The sequence below is a fragment of the Meriones unguiculatus genome, chromosome 16, assembly GCF_030254825.1.
Source record: "Meriones unguiculatus strain TT.TT164.6M chromosome 16, Bangor_MerUng_6.1, whole genome shotgun sequence".
NCBI lineage: Eukaryota > Metazoa > Chordata > Mammalia > Rodentia > Muridae > Meriones > Meriones unguiculatus.
In genome coordinates this window covers 47,389,748-47,411,106 of record NC_083363.1, presented here as the reverse complement: position 1 = coordinate 47,411,106, position 21,359 = coordinate 47,389,748, and the positions used below count along the sequence as shown (strand labels likewise).

The following is a 21,359-nucleotide window of genomic DNA, read 5'->3' as shown; positions in this document are numbered from 1 at the left end:
CGGACGCCTGCGCAGAAGGCGCAGGTTTCCTGCGAGAGCGGGAGCTAGCCCCGCCCACTTGGCCGCGCGTGCGCGTGCGCAGTCGCTGCGGATGCCGGCGCTATGGGCTCCCCGGTCCTTACGGGATCACGGATGGCCTCCGTCTGGAGAGCAGCAAGTAAGACAATCCTCCCGAGGTCCCGGGAGTCCAGCCGGCGGCGCGAGCGGAGCTCTGAGGGCTCAGGCGCAGAGACCCGGCCGCGGTGCGCGGTGGCTGCAAAGCTTTCGGGGTGCTTGGCCGAGGGCCGGGTGCTTTCAGAGGAGCCTCGCATTAGTTGCGGCTGAAAAGTATGGGAAACATGAGTGTCATTAATTTACTTGTTTACATCAAGAATAATTTGTACCCGAGCAGGGCGCGCATGCCTTTAGTCCCAGCACTAGGCAGGCAGAGGCAGAAGGATCTCTTTGGGTTCAAGGTCAGCCTGGTCCAAATGTTGGGGAAGTACAAAAGTAGGCCAGAGACAGTTAAGAACACAGAATGAAAATTACACGGAGCCACGAACTGTTAGAAGAGATGCCTTCTTGCTTTCTGCAGAAACTGTAGTTAACAAAAGTAGTTTCATTCTTTCTCAATGTGCCTAAATTATCAACCCAAAGAGCATGCAGAATTTAAGTTTAATTGATGACATCCCTGAGAAATTATGTAAACTGAAGAATTATTGGTTTTATAACAAATAGCTAGGTTTTTATTTTGCTTTTTAGTTTTTCCTTTCAAATGCTTGATACCTGTTGGTGGTTAAAAATCTTAAATGATCTGTACAGTGAAAATTGTGGAAACTGAAAGGCATGCTCCAAACCCTTATTAGTGGTTATCCAGTATTCCACTATTGTTAAACAAAAACTTTTAAGAAAAAGATTAATGAACTCATTTTCCAATTCAATCAACCATTTCCAGTAAATACCTGTATGCTGTTTTCTTCATGGAAATGATTTGATTTGATGGAAATGTATTTATTGCCTTTTTCAACTAATCATATTTTAAGATCACTCCACACTGAATTGTGAGGTGCTGTCTTTCAGCTGTGGATAATACATTTTCATTCTCCTCATGGATGCTTGGGAAATTCTAGAAGCTCCAGCCTAGGCTGCTATGCCTTCTGGTGTGTGTTCCCCATACCCTGGCACAAGATGTGAGCTCCTACCTAAAGGAGGCTTTAGGTTTATTGATTCTGCTGTCAGGGTTGGGCAAGCCAGGCGCTTCCTTATTCAAGGAATCGAAATAAAAAGCCCACACCGATTGTAAAGTAACAAGGAAACTTTATTTAAATGCTTACACTACAAGAGAGCAGGAGGCCACAATGAAGAAGGCCCAGATTTGTTGCCCAGGATCTCTTTCTTGGGGTGCACAGGGGAGAGGAGGCTGGTTACTAAGGTGTGCAGTTTGGGTGGTTCTCATTTTGAGTTCTATATTAGGCAGCATAATCATTTTCTGTTTAAGTTCCTTCTTCATAATGCATCTGGCTTCAATCGTATGCCCTTCAAAATCGGCATAAAATAATGGAAGAATTTTAAAAAATCACCCTGAGGGCTTGGTTTACCTTGTTAAGCACGCAAACCCAGTGGTTTGGGTGGGCCGGTGGGCCCTTCTGGTCCTGTACCAGAACATGAGAAGGGTGCAACTGAATGGAATCTGTCTACGTGTGTTGTTGAGAGAGGAGAAAAATCCCATTGTTCAGAAAAGGATGCATATGCATCCTGGTGCTGTTGGGGAGTCTTACGTCACTACAAGGTTGCTAGGCGCATCTCTTGGAGAGAGGTGTATGTGCATAGTATGTACACGTAAGGGAATTAGGCTGCCAAGTGCATTCTTAGAAAAGAACCGTATGCATATTCTAAACTGAGCGGAGTCCTGGGCTGCTGAACTATTCCCTGTACCTGCCTGCCTGGCTGCTTTACAGCTCTTCTTTGCAAACTTGTGTCTGTGGTTATCTCTAAGGAAGGGACTGGCTGTAGAATGTAGGTATGCAGGGAAGATTTTCACTGTATGCCATTTGCTCTTCTTGCTCCAGTACCATCCTCCCTTCTGAATCATTCTTTGAGGACAGTGAGTTATCAAGAAGGAAAGCCCGAACCTGTGAAGCAAACCCTTAAGAAGTCAAAGCTGCCAGTGGGTCATTTTGACACACCGGAGGATTCAAGCTTGGAGAGCGAGCCTCTACAGAGTGAGTAAGAGCAAACCACTGTCGGTGCTTAACGTGGCAGAGTCAGCGTTCTTTACTGGACAAAGTGAAAGGAGTGAAATGTGCTCCTTATATAGCTGTTATCAACGGCTATAAAGGATGTTTCAGTGAGTAATAATACCGTATCGTTACTTCTCTAAAGAGGCTTTGGTTTGGTGAGATGCTGCAGTGCGTGACATCCTTTCAGGGCATGCGTGAGGGGCAGAGGTCAGACCCAGTCGCCCCTGGGCTGGTGGCAACCCACTGCAGTTCCACACTTGGAAGACATGGGGGATCCCTGGGGCAGGTTGGCTACCTAGACTAGCTGAATGGACGACCACTGGGCTCTCATGAAAGACCTTGCTGCAGTATAGAAGGTGGAGAGCAATCAAGGGAGACACCTGAAGTCAGTCCCCGAGCTCTACGTGCACACTCACACGAGTGCACGGGTGCACGCACACACGAGCACACATACATGGAACGGGCATACACGTGTGCATACGCATCTATATATGTAACACCCCCAACATGGTGCTTCTAGAGCTAGAAATGGTGGCGCATGTCTGGAATACCAGCTAATGCCAGAGGAATGTGAGACCACCCTGAGCAGCATAGACAACCTCAAAGAAAGGGATTGTAAGTGCTTAGTCCTTATTTGGTGGTTTGGGGTTGTTTTTACTATGCTTTCACTCTTCAAAAGGCAAGACATATAAGTTGAGCTCTTCTTTGATACAAATAACAAAGCTGCATTTATTGAAAACAATTTCTGCTGTTAAAAAAAAAATCAGCTGCTGTAGATCGTCATTAACGTACAGGGTAAAACCAAGGCATCAAGGCACAGTGAAGATGCTGGTCTTAGGAAACGACTGGGAACTGCACACTGACAGGAGACATCTCATCTCATTCTTTCACTCTAGTACCCTTCCTTTATCGCTCCCTGTCATCTGCCCACTGGACAGTAGGGAGCATCTCTTGGCAGCTGTCAGTCCAGGAGAACAGCCACTCTGGGACTAGACTCTCACCTCTGATCATAAGCCCCTTGAGGAGAAAGCCTGTAGGCAGGCTCCGCCCAGATGTCCACAGCTGAACCCCTCAGAATAGCATTTATTGGCATACTTTAAAGCTCTTTTATTTACATTTCTTATATCTCTTTTCCTACTCCACCCCAATACCAGGTAGGAGAGAGAAAGGGTTCTTAGGAGAGGGGGCGAAGTTCTTTTAGCTGCGTCCTGCTGTTTAGGATCATTGGGTTCCTTGGAGTCAGTCCAATCCTTGTTTCAGGAGCTCTCCAACTTCCTGTCTCACTGTATCAACAGCAACAGGTCACAGGGGGAAGCAGCAGCAGCAGCCTTGTTCTTTCTCTGAGCTCCACACTCTCTGGGCTCTAGCATTTATTCTCTCTCCAGAGTCCTCAGATTTCAATTATCTGCAGCGGGCAAAGAACTTCTCTCAGAGCCCACATGAGGCAAATAGTTTGCTGCTGTGGACCATCTGAATCGGTCCCACATCCCACACCTGGGGTTAAAACAAATATATCCACAAGAGCCGCTTAGATGGGAAATGCCTGAACATGGTTATTCTCACTATAAAGCTGTGGCTAAGGACAGAGAAGGGGTAGTTTGAGGCCAGCCTGGTCTAGAGTGAGTTCCAGGACAGGCAGGGCTACCCTGAGAGACCCTGTCTCAATAAACCAAAAACCGAAAGCAACAACAAAAATAATAAAGAGCTTTAAGGATGGTAATAGACCAAACATAACTTATTGATGTTTTTCTTATTTTTTAATTTTATGATTTTAACTGTGCATATATGTATGTATGTCTCTCTGTGTGTGGCTGTGTGCATGCAGCCAGAATCGTTGGATTCCCTGGAGCTGGAGTTACAGCAGTATTGGGTACCCTGCACTGATGCTAGGATCCAAATTCTGGTTCTCTGAGCCATCGCTCCAGCCCTGTTGTTCTCATTTTGATTGTGTTACCCAATACTTTTCATGAGGAGACATTTAAAAAAATCAACTCATCCCAGATAGGACACCAGTAGAGCAAAGAAATGATCCTGTCTAATTGGTGAGTCATTGAATTTATTGAGATTACTGACAGGAGCATGAGAAAGGGATAAACTTGTCGCTTTTTCTTATTGCTATGACAAAATTTCTTGACATAGCAGCCAAGGGGAGGCAGGGTTTATTTTGGCTCGCAGGAGGGTGCAGCCCATCATGGCAGGAAGACACAGTGGCAGGAGCGTGAGGTGACAGTCGCATCGTGTCTGTTGTCGGGGAGCAGAGTGAGGCAAATGCAGGTAGTCAGCTTGCTTTTTCCTTTCAGGATCTAAACCGTGGTGTGGGGTGGATCTCTCCTTCTCTCTGAAAGCACACTCTCTTAGAAACACCCAGAGATGTGTGTCCCTGGGTCCCTTTACGTCTTGACAGTTGAAATTAACTATCACCGGAGGCCACTTACAGAAACGAGCAAATCAAACACAGGAAACAGGTTCATTTTGGCTCACAGTTCTGGGGGCTGAAGCGCTGAAAGCGTAGTGCTGGCATCTGGGCTTCAGCATGGACTTGTAAATCTCACCAGTTAGGTAGAGATCAGAAGATGGAAGAGCCTGTGTGGACGAGCTGCAGTGTGTGTCAGTAATCTTCATGTATTAATGCCTGGTGATCCTATCCAAACCACCAGTCCTTAGAAAAGGGCGAACACCCAGCGCCAGATACCTTCCAGGCTTCCTTGAATAATCACCGACTTTAGAGAGTGTCAGCTACGGCTTCTGCGGCTTCCTGGGTTGTTTTCAAACTCCTTTGTCTCCACACACTACCTAAATGTGCTTTTGTTAGGCCTCCATCCACAGCTGCGCTAAGCATTCCTCAGAAGACCCCCATGTCTTCCTCAGATGGCTTTAAATACCTCACACATGCTTCTCAGCGTCCTGTTTGATCTGTGCAAACATCTCAAAATCACCATTTCTGAGACTCAACCTCCTCTGTCCCCATAGCATCCCCTCACCTTCATTCCTCCAGCAGCTTGATGCCACATCCCCCTTTTCCTTCTGCTGCCCAGTAAACTCCATCCACCAAATCACACAAACCTGACATCCAGGTTAATTCCTCATGTATTCCTCGCTGTTTCCTGTAGCCACTTATAAACCAAGTCCTGTTGATTCTCCCTTCTTAACTTGTCTAACTTTTTTCCTTCAAGTCTTGGTTTCCTGCCATTTTTCATCCTAAGGAAAATTTTTAGGCTGTCCTGTTGCAGAGCATTTATTTCCCAACTAAAACAATAAAGTGGCCAGGCAAGATGCCTTACACATGGAATCAAGCACCCAGGAGACTGCCACAGTAGGACAGTGATCATTAGGTCAGTACAGGACACATTGCCAGACTCTGTCTCATGATAATAAATAATAAATAAGGTAAGTGGATGACAAGAAACATAGCTATCCATGAACATCTGGTGGTAATTAGCATAGCAAACTAAAAAGATCAGAAAAGAGTGAGGCAATGAAATTTAAAGGAAAAATAAAATTGTGACAAGGAGATGTGCTGAGGAGATGTTTAAGAGAAGGAAGGGTATGGCCCTATGGAGAGACCGCAGAGCACGTCATACGGCAGGCACAGCTAATTGGCCTCTTTGGCCTCAGCATAAAGTAAAAATGGTAGGTTAATAGAATGTCAAGCTTTTTCATGTCAAATCTGAGAGTAGGGCCCAGCAAGATAGCACAACAGATAAAGATGCTTACCGCCAGACCTGGGAATTGAGTTCCAGAGACTGTACTGGAAAGAGAGAACCAGTTCCTGATATTGTCCTCTGACCTCAACACTCACATCAGCACACACAAACACACACAAGCAATAATTGTAATTAAAACAGCATTTATATCTGAGCATGGTCAGTGAGGGAAGCTCTAAAGTTTTGGAAGTGAGGGTAACTCATGGGAAGAATGAGTTCACAGGCAGGGAGCCCCAGCCTCATTCCAAGCACATAAATTTGACATGATGGTGCATGCCTGTGATGTCAGCACTAGGAAGATGCATGCCTGTGATGTCAGCACTAGGAAGACACCTGCCTGTGGTGTGGGTTGCCGTTCAGGCGCCATCTCATTCGGTCGCTGTGTGACACTGAACGGCTTTGTGAACCTGTAACATGGGCCAGTATCGTTTCCTGGCTCATAGGATTACATTTTTTAAGATGTATTTATTTATTATGCTTGCAGTGTGTTCTGCCTGAATGTATGTATGCCTGCGCCCCAGAGGAGGGCATCTTCTCTTTTTACAGGTGGTGTGAGCCACCATGTGGTTGCTGGGAATTGAACTCAGAACCTCTGGAAGAGCAGCCGGTGCGCTTAGCCTCTGGGCCATCTCTCCAGCCTCTGGTCTCGGGATTATTATGCAGACTAAGGGAATTGAAATGATAAAGTGCTGAGAATTGAAGGCCCAGCATTGGGTTGTAACAGAAGGATGATTTGGCCTCAGCATTTAACACCAACCTGAGCAACATTAGTGACACCTAACGTCAAATGGAAATAAAATCAACTTGACTGATTAGCTAAAAATTAAAATCCTCTCCAGGTGTGTGGTGGTGTGTACTTTTAAGCCTAGCACTTGGGAGGCAGAGGCAGGCAGATCTCTGCGTTCAAAGCTAGCCTGGTGTCCAGAGTTCCAGGACAGCCACAGTTATACAGAGAAACCCTGTGTCAATAGATAAACAGACAGACAGACAGATAAAATTCTCAGAATTTGGCTTAACTCAACAGTGAGGACTCTCATTAGGAATATGCAATGCATTTGTGTGTGTGTGTAGTAAGGGTTTTATGTGTGTATATGTTGATTTGTGTGATAAGGGTCTCATTGTATGTGTATATATGTGTTACTGTGCATGTGTGTATACGTGTGTAGTAAGGGTTTTATATGTCTATATATTGATGAGTGTAGTAAGGTCTCAGTGTGTCCATATATATTTGTGTATGTGTGCATGTGTGTGAGTCTATGTAGTAAGGGTTTTATGTGTGTATATGTTGGCATATACTAAGGGTCTCATTGTGTGTGTATGTGTGCATGTGTGTGCATGTGTGTGTGTGAGTATGTAAATGTGTGTATGCATGTGTGTACATGTGTACCTGTGAGTGTTATACTGGAGAAGGAACTTCACTGATGCTAAAACAAGCATTCTGTTACTGAACTGTATCCCCAGCCCATGAACATAAAGTATTAGGTCCGATGACTGCACCTTATCCTCCCAAAACCATCTGCCGAAGCCGAATGCCTGTTAAGGAGCAGTCGTGCTCACAGATGAATTCAGTCAACACCTGTACATACATGACCTTGCTCAGCTCCACACTATAAGGCACACAACCCACACATCTTATTGGAAGAAAATGGAGACGTTGATCTTGTTTCTAAACCTTCCAAGTTCAGTGAAGCTGCGCTCCGTTCTCCCCCCTTCCCTCCTGTTGGGCCCAGCCAGCACCACATAGGAAACTACTCTGCAGCAGTTTTTAGGCCTGAAAGCACCCTGAGAATCAGAAGTCATAGGTGTCGGCACTGGAGTCGATTGAACGGGGGTGGAAGGGGGAAAAACCATATTTATGGTTCATTTGTTCGATAACCCCGGGCACTCACACCGAGCTTGTGCAACCCTGTCCTCAAAACTGACTGTGCTGTTTTCTTCTGTCTTTGCTTTGTCTGTATTTTTTGTCTCCCTTAGAGTTTCCAGATGATGTTAATCCAGTTACCAAAGAGAAAGGTGGACCCAGGGGTCCAGAGCCCACCCGGTATGGAGACTGGGAACGGAAAGGACGCTGCATTGACTTCTAGGTCACATGATCTTCGGCTGCAGACCTCTTCCTGAATTCCTTACTTTGCACTGTTCTCTTCTTCTGCATCCTTTAAGTCGTGTGATTTCCATCATACATAGCTTTGAAGAGTACATGCTGCTCTAGACTAGGAAAGTGGAAACTCTTTCCTGTTAGCATGTGTTACGTGTTGGAGTAGAGAGAGTGTGGTGAGAGCAGCAAGCCTTTGCCATGATCTTTCTATATGTAATCAGTTGCTTATGAAATACACATGTAAATAAAAAGATTTAAAGGTTTTCTTTAGATGTATTATTTTACTTTATGAGTGTTTTTTTTCTGCATGTAAGTTTGTATGTGGTGTCCATGAAGGACAGAAGAAGACATCAGATTCCCCTGGAACCGGAACTGTGGGTTCTGGGACCTGAACCCAGGTCCTCTACAAGAGCAACAAGTGTTCTAAACCTCTGAGCCATCTCTCCCTCCCCAAGATTTGTTTTTATATGTATATCTGTGTGTGTGTGTGTGTGTGTGTGTGTGTGTGTGTGTGCGCGTGCACATAAGTGCAGTTGATCTCAGAAGCCAGAAGAAGGTGTCAGGTTTCCTGGAGCTGGAGTTGCAGGCTGTGGTAGGCCCCCTGACCTGGGTGCTGGGGAACACATTAGGTCCTGGGAAAAAGCAGTACTCTCTGTCAGCCACAAAGCCATCATCCCAGCCCCAGGAAGGTAACTTTGAAATGACTGTTGCTGTGAGTAGGTGTGCGGGCTGGTTTCAGTCAATTTTACATAAGCTGGAGTCATCTTGGAAGTCTGAACCTCAGTTAATAAAATGCTTCTATTGGACTGGCCTGTGGGCAAGTCTGTGGAACATGTTCTTGATTAATGACTGATGTGGGAGGGCCCAGTCGGCTGCGGCCAGGGCACCGTTGGGCAGATGGTCCCGGGTTGTATACAGAAGCAGGTTGAACTAGTCAGAGAGAGGAAGCCACTAAACTGTTTTCCTCTGCTTCACTTACTGTGCTTTGATTCCCCTCATGGTAGACTGTAATCCAAGATGAAATCAACCTTCTCCTCCCCCAGTGGCTTCTAATCAGTGTTGTATTAATGAAACAGAAACCAAGTTAAGACACTAGAATAGTTGCTTTAAAAAATGTGTGTGTGTCTCTGTGTGTCTATATGTATGTGTCTCTGTGTATGTGTGTAGGCTTGCATGTGTGTGTCTGCATGCGCGTATATGTGTGTCTGTGTGTGTATGCATGCATGTCTGTTTTCATGAGCATGTGTGAGAAAGAGTGATTGATGTGTATGGAGGTCAGAGGACAACTGTGGGAGTTCTCGCCTTCTGGCGTAGGTCCCAGGAGTCAAGAACTGAGGTCATGAAGCTGTGCAGGGAGTCCTCTTCCCCAGTAAGCCACCTCGCTGGCCCTGTGGTGGCTTTTAAAATGTAGGTTAAGTAATACAGCAGGGTTCATGAAGGCCACAGTAACAATACAAAATAATTACGTTAGAGCCAAAAGGCTTAAATTCAGCCCCGGCCCCACCTCTTGATGTCTGTTTAACCCTGAACACATTATTAAATGCCCTTGTGCTTCTGTATCCTTCTGTGTAAATTGAAGGTAATAGTAGTTGACAGGACAGTTGAGTAGATTAAATAAAGGAATACATAGCTGTTAGAGTTCCTGAGAGAAACAGAACCACTGTGTGTGTGTGTGTGTGTGTGTGTGTGTGTGTGTGTGTGTGTATAAAGAGATTGTGAGAACTTAGAACAGGAGTAGGTTCTCCACTGTGTAGATCCCTGAGATCAGACTCAGGTCATCAGGCATGCCAACAAGTGCCGTTAGCCACAGAGCCATCTTGCTAGCCCTGAAAGTGAGTTTGAAAACATCCTGGGCAACATAGAGGCTACCCCCTAGCGGGGAAAAAGCAAAAAGATAACTTCGTTCAGAAGTACCCTCATAGGTGTCAGGGCAGCTTCAGCACATTTGCCATTTGTTACAGAGCATAACATATTTTTCATTGTATTCACTATTCTTAACCTTGAATGTATTTTTTTTCCAAATTATGAGGCTTCCTGTGGGAATGATTAAGAAAACCAAAATGTGAAATATTTGAATTAAAATGCTTTTATATGGATACATTAAGGAACCGTTAGTTAAATATAGTAATAGTTTGGGTGGGTGGGATGAAATGTGTATTAGTCAGTGAGACATAAAATTAAGGCATAGAAAAGCTGGGGTGTAGAAGAGCCTGTTCAGATCTTGATAACAGCTTCCGCCCCATGGCTCTTCGATAACTGGGTCGGATCCACTGGGCTCACCTGAAGCATCTTTTCTGTGTGTCCTCCCATGATCAATCACCACTCTGCTACCCTTGGAGATCACAGAGACCCCTACAGCTCAACCCCCTACCTTGATGTTTCTCCCAAGAAAACACTTTCAGTTTGGGTCCTAACTTGCCATGTTTCCTAGAGAACCCAAATTAACATGAGTAAACTATAAAGAACAATTAATAATAGACGGAACTGTAACACAGAGCATGTAGCTTTTTGTAGGTAATTATAATTTAAGTAATTAAATTTAAGTAAGACTACTTGTAAGATCTCTGGAAAGTTATAAACTGGGGTTCTAGGTTTAAGGCTTAAACCAGCATATCTTTTCATACATATGCCTTTGGTTGAACTGAATTCTGCCCAGCATTTTTGTTTACTTTGATATCTGTTCCTGAACTTATTGTTGATTTTCAGCTCTAGGACAAGTGGTTGAGGTGCATTTTTAACATACCAAAGCAGACCTGGCCTCCAGGTTCTCCCAGCATCTCTCAGTACCTACTCATTGCAGATTGGGTCTGACGTTTTGGTTCCCTCGCTCTCTCTGCATTTTCTCTCTCCATATACATGCTCTTTCTCTTCCCCTTCCTCTCTGTCTCCTCCCCATGGAGATTTTCCTGGCTCTGTTCGTTGGGACCAGTGATCCCACCCAAGAGCTACATCCAATAAACCTTTTATGCTTTAATCGGACTTGAATTGGCTCATTTGGTCAGCAAAGAAAACCTATTAGTTACCAAGTTACCATGGGTCAAAATGTAATGGTACCTATTATTGAATTTGTAACAGCTAGCCTCAAATCATGTTCTTTTAGTTGAGAAAATAAATGTTCATTGGATAAAAAGATTGGTTTAGGGCTGGTAAGATGGCTTAATGGGTAAAAGCACTTGCCATGTAAATCTGATGACCTGAATTTAAACCTCAGAATCCACGTGAAAGTAGATGGAGACAATTGACTCCGCAGAGTTGTCCTCTGACCCCTACACATATCATGGCATCTATGTGTGTGCACACACATACTACAGCTAAATCCTGTGCTGTGTTTTGCTATGCCATGCTATCCTACCCTATATAATTTTTTAAATGATTAGTTTACAGGGAGAGAAAAACCTGTGATAGCAATTATTAACAACTTACCAGCATCTGAATGATGTTTCTGTAGTTTTCTAGTAGGACTGGAATTTTCCAAGTACAGGACAAAAATGGCATGAGCTGAGCTGTTTAACCATTCTGACTGTCTAAGTAGAAGGAGAGTAAACTGAAGGTTTCTCATAAACGTCTTCTCTCCCTCCTCGTAGCTTACAGAGCGCATGTTACAAGGTTAAAAGGTAAAAACTCCTGCACTGGCAAGGCAGAGGCAGGCGGATCCCTGAGTGTCGAGACTAGCCTGGTCTACAGAGTGAGTTCCAGAACTGCCAGGGCTACACAGAGAAACCCTGTCTCAAAAAATTAAATAGAAAGAAAGAGAGAGAGAAGGGGGAGGGAGGGAGGGAGGAAGGAAGGAAGGAAGGAAGGAAGGAAGGAAGGAAGGAAGGAAGGAAGGAAGGAAGAAGGAAGGAAGGAAAGAAGAAGGAAGGATACCTTTCTGTAAACACATTGTAAGGTAAATTTATGAGGGAGATACTAGAAAGTCGAAGTTATTTGGTCCCTAAGAGGGTGCACTTTACTTACTGTCCTTGACCATATGTGCTTTGGGAACATACTGTCTCCTCAGGCAACTCTGGATTAGGCAGTTGTGCCATGGATTCCCAGCGCCATCAGCAGGACCAGCGTCAGTCTTGCTTTCTCACTGTCTCCCTCCCACCCCTTAATTCATGTGTCTTTCTGTCCTTCCCCATTATGACCCTTCTCTCACAGACATTTTTCTGGGACTCTCACAAACAAGACTAAAATTCCGATTATAATAAAAACATTTAACTTCCTCCCTGTGCCCGTGTCCTGGGGTGTTTTTACCCTGTGAGCTGCAGCTCTATCTGGTGCAGGGGAACATCCTGTGATCTTACTCAGATCCCTCCAAACCACTTTGAGATGTAACTTCAGAAGCCACCAGACCTCAACAATGGCAACCGCAAAGATCCGTAACTGTGACTGTTCTTTGAGAAGTCCACACCCAGGCACTTAAAATTTTTTTTTCTTCACATTTATTTATTATATATCCCGATTGAAGCCTCCTCCCTCAACTCCTCCAGTTCCACCCTCCCTCCCTCTTCCCCTCATCCCTTTCCCCTAGTGCACTGAAAGGGGGAGTTCTCCACTATTGCCATCTGCCCATAGCTTGTTAAGTCTCATCAGGACCGCCTGGATCCTCTTTCTTCGTGGCCTGGCAAGGCTTTGTCATCAGAGGCGAGCGATCAGGGAGCAGTCATCTGAGTCCATGAGAGAGGCAGCCCCAGCTGCCCATGTGCTTTCTTTTACCCTGGTGCTTCTTCGTCCCTTCATGCTCAGTGGTCTCTTTCACTTTCTTCATTTATGTGGTTACTCCAGATTATGCACGCACATGTCAAGTTTTGGAGCTAGTAAGTTATATCTTGGCCTCCTCGCTTTCCAGAAATGAGCAGCTTCCTCTACTGCATGCTCCTACCACAGTGACAGTCTGTGGCACCTCAGGCCCGCAGTAGCAGAGCCAGCCTGAGTTGGCTTCAAACCTATGATAGCATGAAACAAAGCAAACAGCAGCAGCGGCCGCACTCCTGCCATCCTCCGTTCCTCCCGAGTGTCTTATTACAGTGGTAAATGCTAACTTAGGCCTGCACCCTACTTCAGTGTGCACCCTACTTCTATAGAAGGTCACTGCATTAGTTACTTGTCCCCTGACTAGCTTAAGGAGGAGCTGGAGAGATGGCTCAGCATCGGTTGCTCTTTCCAGATGACCTGGGTTTAGTTCCCAGCACCCACGTTAGGTAGATCACCAACCACCTTTAACTACAGCTGCAAGTTACCTGACACCTCCTTCAAGCCTAATAGGCATCCACACACATGTAATACACACACACACACACACACACACACACACACACTTTTTTGAAAAGTAACATGAGGGAGGAAGGGTTTATTTTGCTTCATGATATCAAAGGATATAGTCCATTGTGATGGGGAGAGGATGTGTATTAGTTTGCTTTTCTGTTGCTGCGATCAACACCATGACCAGAAGCAACCTGGGGAGGAGAGGATTATTTGGCTTACAAAGTCTTAGTCATGGTTCATGGTTGGGGGAAGCCAAGGCAGGGCCTCAAGCAAGGCAGGAACCTCGAGGCAGGAACAAAAGCAGATGGCGTGAAGAAATACTGCTTCCTGGCATGCTCCTCGTAGCTTGGTCAGCTTACCTTTTTTTATAACCCAAGATCACGTACCCAGGGTGACACCACCCACAGTGGAGTGGACCCTTCTACATCTATCATTAATCAAGAAAATGCCCCCACAGGTTTGCCAACAGGTCAATCTGCTGAAAGCGTTTTTTTTCACTTGTGGCTTTCTCCTCCCAGATGACCCAAATTGGCAAAACAAAACAACAAAACAACTAACCATCACAGTGTAACAGCAGAGGCAGGAGGCAGCTGGTCTCATTGGAGCCACAGCCTGAAAGTGGAGAGCTGTGTGATCCTTGAGTTCAGCTCATTTGTCCTTTATATTCATTCTGGGCAAACAGAGCAGGCAATAGCACTGGGGCTCTTTTCCCCTCAGTTATAGTCACATGCGGAGTTTCCAGAATTGGAGGTGATTATTCCAACCCACAATAAAGCACAAGATCATTGCAGTAAGCCTGGTAGTGAAAAGGCTTTAATCGGGTCAGGCAGGCTTGGTTATTTTCTGTTCTCAGCTGCTGTCAACTAAAGAGCAGATGTCCTTCCCAATAATTCTGTAGACCCTTACGTAACTCAAAGAGGGGGTGGGGAATAGGCCTTGCCACTTTACTAGCGTTTTCCCAGTAAGCTAGGGGATTGGTGGACAACTGAGCGCATGGAGGCAGTTTTAGTCAATTACATTTGGCATCTTCATTCACGTCCTCTTGGCCATTCCTAGCTCCAGCTACCTTGTACAGGCTGCTTTCTCTCTGCAGTGCCTCACTCTTATTTAGTTTTCTAGGCTGCTACCATTTTACAATCACTTTCCTTTAATTTCTGTGCTTAAACACTTCTGAAATATGTGTGCATAGGCAAAAAAAAAATGGAGTAAGGTCTTTATAGTCAAAAGTGCCACTTACTCAAATTAGCAGACTTACTAAATAAAAAGAAAATGCAGAAGCAAATTTTCACTAATGTACCCTGTAGATTTTTTTCCTATTTTATATGTGTGATGTGTATATGTTTGCATGAACATGAGTCTGTGTGTGTGTATGCATATCGAAGCCTCAAATTGCTGTCCAGAATATCTTCAAATGACTCTCTTTTTCACTGAGGCAGGGTGTAGCAATCAAGCCCAGAACCCATGGATACGGCTAGTCTTGCTAGCCCAGCTTGCTCAGGGAATCTCGGTCTCTACCTTCAGGAGCTGGATTAACAGGTAGATTAGCACCCCTACCTGGCATACATATGGGTTTCTTGGGATCTGAGCTCCAGTCCTCAGGTTTTGTGCCATGAGTGCTTTCCCTAACCACTGAACAATCTTCCCAGCCCTCCGCCCCCATTTATAATTCTTGGAAAGGAATTATGTTGTTATTGGTCTCCACAGGCAGTGAGGGAGGCCTAGAAAGACACTGTGAGTCCCTAAAGGGGCTAAGGCTAGGCAAAGCCGGATGTTTTTTTCTTCCCAGTTATGCAAAAATCCTTTTAAAAATGCTCCGTTTCTGCTCAAATTCACTTGATATCGCCACTATGATTTTCCTTAGTTTTAAAGCTAAAATCTGTCTACAATTTTTAAGCTCTATAAATAGCAACCTCCCACTTAGATCCCAAATGGAAACCTGTGTATCCTGCTCTGTCATCAAGCCATCTTGACACAGATGCACAGATGAAAGAGCCCGAGAAATAAGGGAAAATAGGCAAACTATATCTATGAATGTTAGGCATTTTGACGACATAATTGTCAATAAAATATTGTCAAACCACTTTTTTTTTCAATATTTTTTCAAAAATGTCTCCCTTAAAACAAAGAGATAAGGCTGTAGAAAACTGACCTTTGTAGCGACCTCAAAAAGAAAGTCACTGGTCAGGTTTAGCAAGTGCGCTGACTAATTTTATATCAACATGACACTAGCTAGAGTCATCTGAAGTGGGAGGTAACCTTAACTGAGAAAATACTTCCACAACAGCAGGCTGTAGGTCATCCTGTAGGGCACTTTCTGGATTCATGATTGATGTGGGTGGTGCCATCCCTGGGCTGGTGTCCTGAGTCCTATCAGAAAGCAGACTGAGCAAACCATGGGGAGCAAGCCAGTAAGCAGCACCCCTCCCTGGCCTCTGCATTGGCTCCCGCCTCCAGGTTCCTGCCCTGTTTGAGTTCCTTCCTTGGCTTCCCTCAGTGGACTGTGACTCAGGATATGTAAGCCCTGAATCCCTTTCCTCCACAAGTTGCCCTTAGTCCTTGCGTTTCATTACAGCAATAATGGTAACCCTAACTAAGACAGCAATGTAAATTGAGTATTGCTTCTCAAAAGGAATATATGTTAGTGTGTGTGTGTGTGTGTGTGTGTGTGTGTGCGCGCGCACACACACATGTTTTGTGTATCCCTGGGGCACTGTGTGATCTTGTATCTGAAAATATCAATAAGCAGTCCAGGGAAAGTGACTGGTTTATTGATTTGTTTACCTAAAATTTTGTCAGCCATAACCTAACATGTATTAAAAGATGGACTTGAGAGTGTTACAGTCTTAAGGACAGAACTGGCACAGACATGATTCATGTTTTCATATGTCTGTGTACCTACCACATGCATGCCTGGTACCAGAGTCTGGAAGGGAGCACCGGATTCCCTGGGAATGAAGTTACAAACAGGGATATGCTCTCAATGTGGGTGCTGGGAATCAACCCTGTGTCCTCTGGAAAAGGAGGAGCCAGTGCTCTTAACTGCTGAGCCATTGCTCTAGCCCCAGGAAGTATGTGTCTTTTTAGCTTTAGAACCGAATTGTTAGCCCTAGTTCAAAGACTCTTGGCCAACCCATTTGCTTTCTCCACGAATGATATACCTGATTCAGTGAGTGTGCTGGGCTTGGTCCCAGCATCCAAGTTAACATCATTAACCGAACACAGCAACTGCTTCTTTGTGGGTCGCGACCCCTTTGGCGTTTGCATACCAGACATCCTGCATTGAAGATATTTACACTACAATTCATAACAGTAGCAAAGTTACCTTCTGAAGTAGCAACAGAATAATCTTATAGTTGGGGTCACCACATGAAGAGCTGGGTTGCAACATTAAGAAGGTTGAAAACAAAGCTCTACCTCCAGGTAAAAATATAAGACACATATCTCCATAGGCAGCTGCCCCCAAAGCATCAAAGTGCCGTTTAGTGTCTTGGAGAATGACTTGTCTAAGAAGTGGACACACGGCAACTTGTCCATTTTTCCCTGAAGCTTTTGTCAGTGCCTGTAGTGGTTTGAAAATGGCACCCATAGGCTCATAGGGAATAACACTACCAGGAGGTGTGGCCTTGGTGGAGTAGGTGTGGCCTTGGTGGAGTAGGTGTGGCCTTGGTGGAGTAGGTGTGGCCTTGGTGGAGTAGGTGTGGCCTTGTTGAAGGAAGTGTATCACTAGGGCGGGCTTTGAGGTTTCAAATGCTCAAGCCAGGCCTAGTGTCCTGCTCTCTTCCTGCTGCCTGCTGATCCAGTTACAGCACCCTCAACTCCTCTAGCACCATGCCTGCCTGCATGCAGCCATGCAGGCATGACTGAACCCTGACCAAACCTCTGAACTGTAAGCCAGCCCCAGTTAAATGTTTTCCTTTATAAGAGTTGCCATGGTCATGGTGTCTCTTCACAGCAGTGAAGAGACAATAACTAACTAAGACGGTACCTAAGATCTGTGCCAGGTGAGAGACCTTTAAGGAGAGTGAAATAATTTGTTGTGCAAACTAGGCCCGTTCAGGATTTAAAGAGGTTCCTTGTATGTCAATTTGATGGGTCCATAGGTCAAATATTAGAGAGCAGGAGTATAGGACTATATATGGGCTATGGAACTTTAGGTCATGAATTAGTATGATGTGGTTTCCCAATGGCTGGTTCCTTCCTATACCCACAGACAGAAAGAAAAGACTCCACTACAGTGACATGCTTATCCCCATAGAGATCCTACAGATAATATCCTAAAGCAGTGACTAGCAAAGATGACCATGACCCGAGGAAATGAGTCAGAGTAAAGGCAATGGCCAGATCAGACTCACACTTACTTCAGCTGTCTCATAATCAGACATCCATTATGAACAACTATGATTAACTCATTAAATAGTTTAAAATTGACCATATCTACAAAGGATATGCAGGGATTGCTGCAGTATAAATGCAAAGCAATAAGAATATAGTATGTATTTTAAAAAATCCAAAATACAGCAACTGAAGTTAGTCTGTTCCAGTTTTCATGACAACTTTGAGGACTTGTGGTTGGAGGAAGCTGGGAGTGAGGATGCTAGCAGAAGGAGTGGCTATATTTGGGGAGGCTTTGGAGCTTTGTGTGATGAGGGGGGAAGTGGTAACCAGAGCTCCTGGAGCCACAGACCTCAGAGGCACTAGCTCCTTCCTCCTGGCAGATGGTAGCATCGCTGTCAGCTCTGGAGTCTTACTCAGCAGCCTCCAGGGAAAGAAAAAAAGCAACAGAGAGAGAAAGGTCCCCCCTCTGTAAAACAACAGGGCTCTGTTCATGCTTTTTAACATCTAGGTCTATCCAGAACAGAAGAAAATCATTAGTGCTTACCTCTGTTTGGGAATCAACTGCTTAACAGGTTCTCGAGAGTGAGCTGTAACTAAGTAATGTGCTGTTAGTGACTTCTCTAGTAGGTTCCCACAAACCAGGAGCTCGGCTTTACCAAATCATTTCAGCAGAGAAGTCTTCTGATTGAGGTACAAGAACTTAAGAGGCCAGGCAGTGGTGGCGCATGCCTTTAATCTCAGGACGCAGGAGGCAGAGGCAGGAGGATCTCTGAGCCTGAGGCCAGCCTGGTCTACAGAATGAGTTTCAGGACAGCCAGGTTTACACAGAGAAGCTCTGTCCCAAAACAAACAAAACAAAAAAGAGCTTACCTAAGAAAATGAATGATCCTATGGGTAAAAGAATCACGAAGCTTTGCATACAGGAGAAACTGGGGACTGAACGTTCCTAGTACCCCTGTCTCACAGACCGAAGAATGAAGCCCAGAGAGGGAAAGGGAGGCAAGCACAAGATAACACAGCCTTCCCAACCTTCAGGGAGAGGCAAGTGTGACACCCAAAGCCCTGTTCAGCTTTCCACCCTTGGAGTATCCATCCCAGTGGTGAGGAAGCTGGCCACTTGGGAGACAGAGCTGATTACTTACCGAAGGACCCAAGGTCTGTGTTTGAGGGAGTTTTCACAAACTCAATTGGCTTCTAGACTGTTATGATGTTGTTTGTTTACACAAATAATCATCAACTGACCTCTTCCAGGTAAATTAATTAATTAATTAGTGGTGCCATGGTGTTCATGTGGAGCTCAGAGCACAATATTCGGAAGTCACTTTGTTTTCTTCCACCATGTGAGTCCCAGGGACAATTCAGGTTGTCAGGCCTGGTGGTCAACCTCCTTTACCCGCTGAGCCACCTGTCAGGCCCTGGCGTGTTTATTTGATGAGCTGGCAGGCAGACTAGCACGGAGCTTGCAGACTACTTTCACAGGCGCTTTAACAACCATCTCAGAAAAGACCCCTGTGCCCAGATATATTTGGTCCTTGTGGAGCTCCTATCCTCTCCATGTTATACTAACTCCCCCTTCTTTCATATGATTCCCTGCACTCTGCCGAAGGTTTCGTTATGAGTCTTAGCATCTGCTTTGATACACTGCTAGGTAGAGTCTTTAAGGGACCCTCTGCAGTAGGCTCCTGTCCTGTTACTTGTTTTCTCCTACGTCCAATGCACATCCCATTTGTCTTTCTAAGTGAGGATTGATCATCTTACCCAGGGTTCTCTTTCTTTTTTATCTTCTTTAGGTGTATAGATTTCATTATGTTTATCATATCTTATAGGACTATATGAGTGAGTATATACCATGTGTGTCTTTCACTCCATCAAGGACCGTGTATGGATATAACCTAGAACCTCTGCTCAGATGAAGCCCGTGGTAGCTCAGTAACCAATTGGTTTCCCATAGTAAGGGGAACAGGGACTATTTCTGACAGGAATTCAATGGCAGGCTCTTTGACCTCCCCACCTCCCAAGGGAGGAGCAGTCCTGTTAGGCCACAGAGGAGGACTTTGCAGCCAGTCCTGAAGATACCTGATAAACCAGGGTCAGATGAAAGGGAAGAAGGTCCTCCCCAATCAGTGGACTTGGAAAGGGGCAGGGAGGAGATGAGGGAGGGAGGGAGGGTTTGGGAAGGAATGAGGGAGAGTGATACAGCTGGGATAATAAAATGTTAATAAAATGTAACTAATAAAAAAGAAATAAAGAAAAAGAAAAAAGAAAAAAAAGCATCTCAAAATGAATGGCAGGTCATTAGTCCACACCCACACATTCATCACCTCATCTGCTCCAGCAGATTCCAGCCTTATTTTGTGAGAGAGCTCAAAATAACTTGAAAGCAGAAAGAAAGAAAGAAAGAAAGAGAGACTACTGCCTTTACACACTTGATGCCAAGTTTTGTTCTTAGAATTGCAACATTTTATAACTTTGCACTACTGGTACTAATGTGATTATAATATGCAATACACATACTCAACCATAAACACATTTATGCTTACACGAATATTTTGCAGAGGGAATCATAGTTGTTTTTTAATTGCACATCACTCCTCTCTTACGTTGGTCTGGAAAATGTTTTACTGCAGTTCTGCTCCAAGTCAGTATGGAGCAGCACTAAGCATCTGGGCCATGGTTCATAAATAAGACACAGGAAAAGACACTTGGGCATGGTCAGGGGCAATTCATTGTCACAACACAAGGCAGAGGGTTGACTTAAGATGCTTGGCAGGAGGCATGTCTGGTGCTGGGCAGCCAAGGAGCCTAACCTGTGCATGGAGGAGGAATGGCTTACTGTGGTGACATATATGAGACTACTACAAATACCACTAGAAACTCCAGAAGTTGTGGGGTTTTGTTTTTTTGGGTTTTTTGTTTGTTTGTTTGTTTGTTGTTGTTGTTTGTTTGTTTGTTTGTTTTTTTGCTATTACACACACACACACACACACATTTTTAATTTGGGTAAATTTCATTTAGAATTGATTCCAAACTTTCTAAAACCAGCTCCTTTTGGGTCAGAGAGAGCACTGATTGTGTGTGTGTGTGTGTGTGTGTGTGTGTGTGTGTATTTCAAATCATCATTTGAGTTACATTAGCGAGCCGACCAACACAGGATGAGCTCTGGTCTCAGACTTTTCCTCTCTTGCCCCCTCCTTAAGCAAGTGCTTAGTAAATAAGGCAGCAGGAAGCACTGAAACTACCATCTCCCAGCTCTCCAGTGGGAGCGACAACTTCCTCAGAAGTCCTATCTGCAGCTGAGACAGGATCCGAAAGGTGCAGTTAGGATGCCAGGTACAAACGTGGAGAGAGGCGCAGGAAGAAGGACCTGCCAGAGCAGGTGTTTCAGTTTTGTTTCTGGATACTTTGTGTCTTAGTGAAGGTTACTATTGCAGTGATGGGACACCATGACCAAAGCCACCAGGGGAGGAAAGGGCTTATCCAGCTAATGCTTCTACATCACAGTTCATCATCAAAAGAGGTCAGAACAGGAACTCAAGCAGGATAGGAACCTGGAGGCAGGAACTGATGCAGAGGCCATGGAGGAATGGCGCTAACTGGCTTGCTCAGCCTGCTTTCTTGTAGAACCCAGGATCACTAGCCCAGGGATGGCATCACCCACAATAGTCTGGGTGCCATCAATCACTAATGAAGAAAATGCCCTACAACCAGATCTTATGGAGACATTCTCTCTATTGATGCTCCCTCCTTTAGAGAACT

At 44.9% G+C, this 21,359-nt stretch overlaps 1 protein-coding gene across 1 annotated transcript; it reads left to right on the top strand.

Annotated features, from left to right (window-relative positions):
• Window positions 1-8,281, top strand: Sdhaf4 (succinate dehydrogenase complex assembly factor 4). The gene is made up of 3 exons (XM_021649113.2): window positions 1-157; window positions 2,049-2,201; window positions 7,898-8,281. The coding sequence occupies exons 1-3, from the start codon at window positions 103-105 to the stop codon at window positions 8,005-8,007; spliced, it is 318 nt and encodes a 105-aa protein (XP_021504788.1). The 5' UTR covers window positions 1-102; the 3' UTR covers window positions 8,008-8,281.
• The last annotated feature ends 13,078 nt before the right edge of the window (window positions 8,282-21,359 follow it).

Bases quoted from the DNA above. Each gene is read 5' to 3' on its own strand.
- Sdhaf4 (XM_021649113.2), top strand. From the start codon at position 103: ATGGGCTCCCCGGTCCTTACGGGATCACGGATGGCCTCCGTCTGGAGA. The intron at 158-2,048 runs GTAAGACAATCC...TTCTTGCTCCAG, and splicing joins CTCCGTCTGGAGAGCAGCAA to TACCATCCTCCCTTCTGAAT. The intron at 2,202-7,897 runs GTGAGTAAGAGC...TGTCTCCCTTAG, and splicing joins GGAGAGCGAGCCTCTACAGA to AGTTTCCAGATGATGTTAAT.